Source organism: Belonocnema kinseyi, chromosome 3, assembly GCF_010883055.1.
Source record: "Belonocnema kinseyi isolate 2016_QV_RU_SX_M_011 chromosome 3, B_treatae_v1, whole genome shotgun sequence".
NCBI classification, from domain to species: Eukaryota; Metazoa; Arthropoda; class Insecta; order Hymenoptera; family Cynipidae; genus Belonocnema; species Belonocnema kinseyi.
Window position 1 is genome coordinate 80,458,738 of NC_046659.1, and position 8,325 is coordinate 80,467,062.

Below are 8,325 nucleotides of genomic sequence, written 5' to 3' on the forward strand. Positions count from 1 at the left end.
ACACGAGAGTCTGCATGAAAAAATGCATGGACATAAAAGAAGCTAGAGAAGTATGTCAGGACAGGAAAGTATGGCGGCAAATAGTTAATAAAAAGAGTGTCAATAGAGTGAATGACGCCTGAAACAAATGACCTGGGCCACTAATGGACCCAAGCGGGGAACCTTACATAACAACTTTGTGAGGAACTTCACTTGGGGTGATTGCTAGAGAGATTCATCAGCAACCTTGGTCGGAGCAGTGTTGCAGAACGAAGGTTTTATTTACATAAATAACACGAGAATTCTGGATCAATCTGAAAATTCTCTATCCCTTCCACACATGACTCCTTTCCCCGCCGATTGAGTCACGCCTACCCCGAAAGGGAAATGGTTTAATGGTGTATATATAATATGCATAGATGCAAGAATTCAGACGATAGAACTATTTTCTTTAATCTATTATATTTTCTTTATGAATAAGTGTTCGCCTTCTTAGCCATCGCGCCAACTTTTAGCCTCCTCTCCTCTAGTGCTTACAAAATATATTTTATTTCCGATTTTTTCTATCCATATAAATCAAAACAAATATTTAAGGCTATACGTATTAGCAGCCTTCAGACTAAATCCTCTATTTTCCTCTTTTCCCCTTTTTTATAAATAATTCCTCTTTTCTCCGTGTTTTCAAGAATCGTCCCCTTTTTCTCGTATTTTTTCTTAAATTTGTATTGAAATATTATAACCTATTAAGAAAATCCAACTATTTTTGTTAAAAAATTCATTTTTTTGGTTGGAAAGTTTATTAAAATATTTTTCGTTCAGAATTTATTTGGCTTCATTAAAAATTCTACTGTTCGGCTTGAAATTTCATTGTTTCGTTAAATGGTTATACTTTTTGGTTAAAAATTCGACTATTTTATTGAAAATTCGTCTTTTTGGTTGAATCTAACTGTTTTTTTTATTTATCTTCAAATCTTTCCTACTTTGAAATATCAACTCTTAGAAATTTCGTTTAGAATCCATCTTGTTAGATTGCAAATTCAGTTATTTGGTTCAATGTTGGAATATTTTTCTAAAAACTCATTTTTGTTACTGAGGATTAATAATTTTAGTTAAAAATACATCCCTTTGGTTAAAAGTTGAGTTATTTGGTTGAAAATTCGATTTTTTTTTGTTCATACCTAATTAATTAACTGAAAATATTACTATTCCATTATTAGTTGAAAATTGATACTTTTAATTGAAAATGGATATCTTCTAATTGCAAATTAAACTGTTTTGTAGAAAATTGGTCTTTTGGCTTGGAAATTAAACAATTTAGTAGATAATTAAACTGCTTTGTGGAAAGTTATATTTTTTGTTGAAAATTCATACTTTCGGGTTGAAAATTCAGCTGTTTCGTAGAAAACTTGATTTTTTCACTTGAAAGAACAACTATTCAGTTGGAAATGCAATTTTTCTTTATTGAAGTTTAATCTTTTTTGCTGAAAGTTCGATTGAAAATTTAAATATTTGGTCAACGATTCTATTATTTTGTTAAAATATATATTTATTTGAAAGTTGAACAATTTGGTAGAAAATTAACTTCTTTTTAATTTCATATTTGAGGGTTGCAAATTTAACCGTTCGGTAGAAAATTAATCTTTCTGATGGAGAATTAATCTTTTTCGTTTTGTCTCTTTGGTTGAAAATTCGTCTTCATTCAAGTTTAGACCAATCAGTTAAACATTCATCTTCGAATTTTTAAAAGTCAACTATTTAGTTGAACATTCAGTTTTTTAAAATTGAATTGTTTATTGAAAATTCAACTATATTAGTAGAAAATGGAACTCTTTGATAGGAAATTAACTTTCTCGTTGAAAATCAATATCATCGGGCCGATAGTTCAATATTTTTGTTTGAACATTTTTTTGGCTTCAAAATTCCACTGTTCGGTTAATCTTACTGATGAAAACTTAATCTTTTTGGTTAAAAATTGAACTATTTGGTTGAAAATTAACATTTTTTTGCAAAATAAACTGCTTTGTTGAAAGTTGTACTACCTTGTTAAAATTTTTTTTTCAAGATTCACCTTTATGGTTCAAACTTTAACTTTTCGGGGTGAATTTCGACTTTTTTCAAAAAAAAATTCTTCTCTTTGGCTTTATTATTTAACTATTTGGTTGAAAATTGATCTTTTAGGGTTTAAAAGTCAACTGTGCAATAAGAACTCTGCAATAGGAATTACTTATAAATTTATTAGAATATATTAAGTTGGAAATGTACGAATTGAATTTAAATTATGAAAAATGGTTTTAAATCGAATTATTTATTTATATATTTCAGTATAGATTTATGCAAAATTATATAAAAATAATTGTTTGTTTCAGCTGCCAGCAATGTAAACGAGCCTCCAATTTTGGCAGCAGGAGGATATCCCATGGGATTGCCTCTTTCAGAGACAACCCCTGTCGGGACCAAAGTCTTCACTTTAAAAGCTCACGATCCAGAAGGTTCGCCTGTCAAATATGGAATTCAATTAACCGAGAAGTTTGTCGTTGATTCACAAACCGGCGTTATTTCTCTCGCAAAAGCACTGAATCGTGAGGTAAAATTAGTTTGATTTTTAAATATTTAAATTTATAGCTTATCTTAAAATAATGTATTCTACCAACAAGTCTTGAAAAGTGATCCTTTTATAAAAAGCAAGGTAGCCGTAGATCAGAAAAATAACTGGAAATCAGGGAAAAGTCAGGGACTTTCGTCAAATTAATTATTTCAGTAGAAAATTCATCTTTCAATTATATTGTTATTTTTTTAATTCATCTCTTTTGGTAGAAACTTCATATTTTTGGTTGAGGTATATACCCTTACATTTTCTTTTGAGAATTCATCTTTTTTGGTTGCAAATTTAAATGTTTAGTTAAAAGTTCAATGATTTTGTTTGGACTTAATTATTGTGTTAAAAAATCAACTCCTTGGTTGGAAATTTAATTATTTAGTTGAATTCTTTTTGCAGAAATATCAACTATTACATTTTGTGTTGAAAGTTAAACTGTTCAAGTTGAAAATTAAAGTGTCTTCTAAAAAAATCCTCTTTTTGTTTTGAAAATTCAACTATTTACGTGAAAAAGCACTTGTTTATGGTTTAATATTTTTCAATAAAAACTCGACCATTTGTGTTGAGAATGCATCTTTATAGGTAGAAAGTGCAAGTACTTGATTACAAACTCATCCAGATGCTTCTGAAAATATTAATTAATTACTGACAAAAAAATGTTAATTCTCTGATGTGGAAATATCTGTGGAATGTGATAACACCCTCACGGTGCGGCTCATATGATTTTCCTGAAACTTTTCACCATATTGATGAAAAAGATGCATTTATTAATAAACTTTTCATATACACTTCCTATTTGCAGAACTTCAACTCTAAATCAATAATCCCTTGAATATTTATTTTCGGGCTCATGTTCGTCAGTTAATCTCTTTTAGTTCGGCTTTTTTGCAAAACTGAGAGATTATCTTTCATATTTAAAATAGTCCAGTCATATATCAAAAAAGGGGTTTGAAATATTAAAATTTGAAAATCCGCTTTGAGATACTTTTCAAATATTTAATCCTATCCAATAAAATTGGTTGCATACTGTGTGAATATGGCTCTTCTTTTGAATTTTCCAGAATTTTTTAAATAGCAATTTCCAAATTATGAATTTCAATTTTAAAAGTTGATTCCTCAAGGAGAAAATTCAAATTGTTAATGATTGTTTAATAATAAAGGCAACAATTCTGTTCTTAACTTTTTGACCAAAATGTTTAAGAAATGACAAAGGATTTTTTCATAACCCTCGGATAAGATTGATTTCTGAATGTGTATAATCATTATTGACGAGAGTACATTTTATTTGTGAAAATATTCTAAAATAATTAAAAAGTTTTTAAATATTTCAAAAAATTGTTAACAAGATGTAGATTTTTGAAGATTTCGAAAGGCTTTAAGATAAAAAAAACTGTTTATTGCGATTCCAAGGAAAATGTAAATTGATTTTCTACTTTGAGAAAATAATGATAAGAAACAAATTTTAAAATATTTAAAATGGTTGTCTGAAATTTCAGAAAAGAAAGTAAAAGATTGTAAAGCAAAAAATTTCAATTTGGCCAGTTTATAAAATTTTCGAAAAATTTCGAATAAGTTTAAGAGATAAACCAAACTCTCGCTATCAGTCACCCCGTTCTCAGCCTTTCTAGAAATGCTAGCCCACGCACTTTCTCAGGGGAGTAGGGCGAGAGCGGTCGCGACATTATATGTGTGTATATATATTACAATTGAAAACGAGTCAGGTGGCCCTCGCTGTTTACTTATCTGTCCCCCCCCCCCCCGAAATTAGTCCAAGGCCATTTGAAGGCAATCTCCGATACTTGAATGAAAGCGAGAATTTGGTGTAATACATTTTTGTTAAAGAATATTTTTTTGTTATTTTGATTTGAATATTTTTTTCATGAAATAAATAAATACATTTTTAAGTGCTAATGTTAAATTATAGTGTACTATTCCGTCTATAAAAGATCATTTTTAAAAACTGTAACAAGAATAAAATGATGGACTATTAATAGTAATCATCAGAGAAAATGAAAAATTGTTCAGAGAAATATCAGAGAACTTTAAAAATGAAGTTTTCCGGCTACCCTATGTAGAATAATATTTATTACAGTAGAATAAAATTATAATCTAAAGGATGGAATATGGAAGGGAAAAATATTGGCAAAACAGTAACTCCCAGGGATCTTTGTTTATACGAAGTTGGATAAAATCGTTGCAAACAACTGACAACTACAATTGCTTATTTTTATCTGCATCCCGATAATAATTATCTGCAGTCGGGTAATCGGGTGTTTCTATGGACATAGGTAACATATTTTTATGAAATACTGCACAAAGTTCTAACAATATTAGTACATTTAATAAAATTGTATAATACTTTATTTCTGAGGAAAACATTTTTTTTTAAGTATCGAAACCCCTACACAAAACTCTGTGACCTTGAAACGTCGCATCCTGCAAAACGCTGAACCAATCAGAATAATGTTATACAGTAGCTCTATTGACTAAAGAAGTATTCAGCTAACAGGTGGCAACACAATTTGTCCCCATCCACATTTCGACTTTTGGCACATTCGCACTGACACTTTATAAATCCCGGTTTTAGTTTAATTCTAAGCATTTTAAATACCTTTTGGGCCCTTTTTGATACTTTTTAAAACTTTTCAAATACTAAATATGAACATAGGCTATGTTTACTGAAATCACTAGCGGCCATATTAATTCCCCCATTAACTGCGCGAATCAGAATGATGTTTACTCCCGACGCTGGCCCTATCAGAATGCCTCATCTTCCCGCAACAAATTTTAAAGTATACTTTTTAAACATTCAACAAAATATTCATACTCGTTAAAAAAAAACGTTCCTCAAGTCATTATATTCGATTTGTAGTTCTCTTTTAATTTTACTAAGAAAGAAATATATTTGCAAATATACAACCCCTTTGTAGTTTTAAATTCTTTGAAACGATTTTATCCAACTCTAGATAAAAAATATCTCTGGGATTTACTGTGTGAATAATTGATCCAAGGTTAAACATAATAGAAATTTGATGAATTTCCAATCGGAATAAGTACAGATCTAAGGTTAGATTTGAACCTAGAAATGTAGGTGTCCTTGGTTTGAATAAATTTTGAAAAGGTGATAAGGAAATTTGAGATCGTTAGTTGAGACTGAGAGCGGCTGGTTTCAATTTGATCGACCTCAGGTTTACAAATTAAAAAGTTCCCTTTGTACCTCGCGTTGCCATGCAATTCACGTTGCCCGTTGCCATTGCATTGTATGAATGTTCGCCTTTCCAACAATATTCCTACTGTTACCATCTGGGCTAGACAGGAAATCGAAGAATGTGGAGCGAATTATCCGACAAATGGAAAGAAGCGAGTCCAACCGGATCATGTATGATCGTCTCACTTCCGGAAAACTTCAAGCCAGTATTCATATATGGATGAAAAGTCGAGAGATGCAAAATTTGAATGTCTTCAAACTTTCAGCATACCTTTTGATTCCAAAGTTTCGTGCCCAAGTTCTGAAGAAATACGACCAACACGATAAACTGTGAACTTTAGCTCAACTCATGTATCATTTTCAGTTTAGTGGAATACATTTTTAGAAAATTTCATTCAAAATGTAGCAGACCCGTTTCCCTATTCCCCTATTTTCCTTTTTTTTATTTATTTTTTTTCCTCTGTTTTCAAGAAACTTCCGGGTCTTGTCCCTTTTTTCTGGTTTTCTTTCGCTAAAATTCGAACTGAATTAATAGAACTATTTTTGGATAATAGTTCATTCTTTTGGCTACTCTTTGGTATTCTTTGGTATTCTTTATGTGATGAAAACAACCTTTATGGCCAATATGGAGTTACGTATAGGGTCATATAGTCGTAGCCAATTCACCTCTTTGGTTGAAACTTGGCTATTTTGATAGAAAAGTCGTCTTTTTGATTGAAACTGAATTTTTTTCACTGAGAAGTTATTATTATATTTTTGGTTCAGAATTCATATTTTTTGTTGAAAAATTCCAATATTTAGTTTAAAATTTTAACATTTTGTTAAAGATTCAACTATTTTGTTAAAAAGACATATTTTTTGGTTGTCACTTTACTTTTTAATTTGTTAAAAATAATTCTTTCTATTTAAAATACCAATTATAGTATTTTGGTCCATCATTCTTTCTTGGTTCAAAATTAACTTTGTTGTGGAAAATGTATCTTAGCACGTTTAAGAATCTACAATTATATTTGTGGTTAAAATTGTTTATTGTTAGTTTCAACATTTAATTATTTTGTTAAAAAGTCAACAATTTTATTAAAAATTTATACTTTCCGGATTAAAATTCGATTTTTTTTGTTGAAAATTAATTTTTTTAACTGAAAATATGACTTGTATTTTTGTTAAAAAATTCGAATATGTAGTTGAAAATTAACTTTTTTGATGGAAATGCATATTTTCGTGTTAAATATTAAATTATTTAGTCGAAAATTTGTTTTTTCTTGGCTAAACATTCAACTTTTTTTGAGAAAATAAAGTTTTTTTATTGAAAGTATACATTTTATCGAAAGTTCAATTATTTGGTTGAAAATGAACTTTTTCGTTGAAAACTCATATTTTCTTGCTGAAAATTCAAATGTTTCTTAGACAATTTTTTGTTGGTTAAACATTCAACTACTTTGTTAAAATTGTAAATTTCTAGATTTAATTATATGGTTTTTTTTCAAAATTTAAATGTTTTTCGGTTGAAATATCAATTATTACATTTCTCGTTAAAAAATCATATTTTTCGTTGAAGATTGATAATTTTTGTTAAAAATTCATCGATTTGGTTGAGAATTAAAATTTTGTTGGAAATTTGTTTTTCGTGTTCTTAAGATCGTTTCTTTGGCTAAACATTCAACTATTTTGTTGAAAATACGTCTATTTTCTTAGAATGGAATAGTTTTTACATTCTCATTCATGAGAGTGTAACGTAATCGTCCAAATTTTCGATCTCTGGTTTTTAACGGATCTTTACGTTTCGGCACGCACAGAATCCGAGAATCATAACATTTTGTCGGTGTCTGCCCGTCTGTATGCCTGTATGTATGGTTACCTGACTGTTGTAACCACGCTAACTTTTGAAGAATTTGTCCAATTGAGTCCAATTGAGTTCGCTAAAAGACTTGCAAATTATCTAAATAAAATTTTTGATTTCGATGAAAATTAGAAAAGTTATATACTTTTCAGAAATTTGAAAATTTTCAAAAAATAGAAAAAAAAATTTTTTTATAGATCCAAAAATTTCATTCAAAATTTTCACTAGATACCAAATATATTTTTTAGCTATTCCAGCCGAATTTTTCGAGTAGCCCACAATTTAAAAAATTAGAGCGTTTTCAATTTTTTTTCAAATTATAGAAATTTTTGTCAAAGTTTCTTATAGACGGGTAAAATACTAACAAATTATCCAAATGAAATTTTCAATTTTTATTAAAATTAGAAAAGTTGAAAATTTTCAAAAAATAGACAAAATTATTTTTTTCACAGATCCAAAAATTTTATTCAAAATTTTCAATAGATACCAAACTATTGTAGCAGAATTTTTCAATTAACCCACAATTTAAAAAAATAGAGCCTGTATAACTGAACTGTTGAGCGCGAATCGCGATTATCGCAATGAGAATGTAATCGCCAAGACCGTAGGTTCTTTGAGAAAGTTCTTTGATGTCAAATTAAAAAAAAAATGTTCAGCTTCACTTTATGATTTTAGTTTATGAGGGGTTTGAATTACAGTATT

General features: G+C 29.1%; 1 protein-coding gene across 1 annotated transcript in view; it reads left to right on the forward strand.

Moving 5' to 3' along the window:
- Window positions 1–8,325, forward strand: part of LOC117168826 (cadherin-87A) — a 264,168-nt gene that overhangs the window by 199,333 nt on the left and 56,510 nt on the right. Inside the window, exon 3 of the mRNA XM_033354673.1 lies at window positions 2,346–2,563. Within this exon, the coding sequence (XP_033210564.1) occupies window positions 2,346–2,563 (218 nt within the window). The remainder of the gene's footprint in view (window positions 1–2,345; window positions 2,564–8,325) is intronic.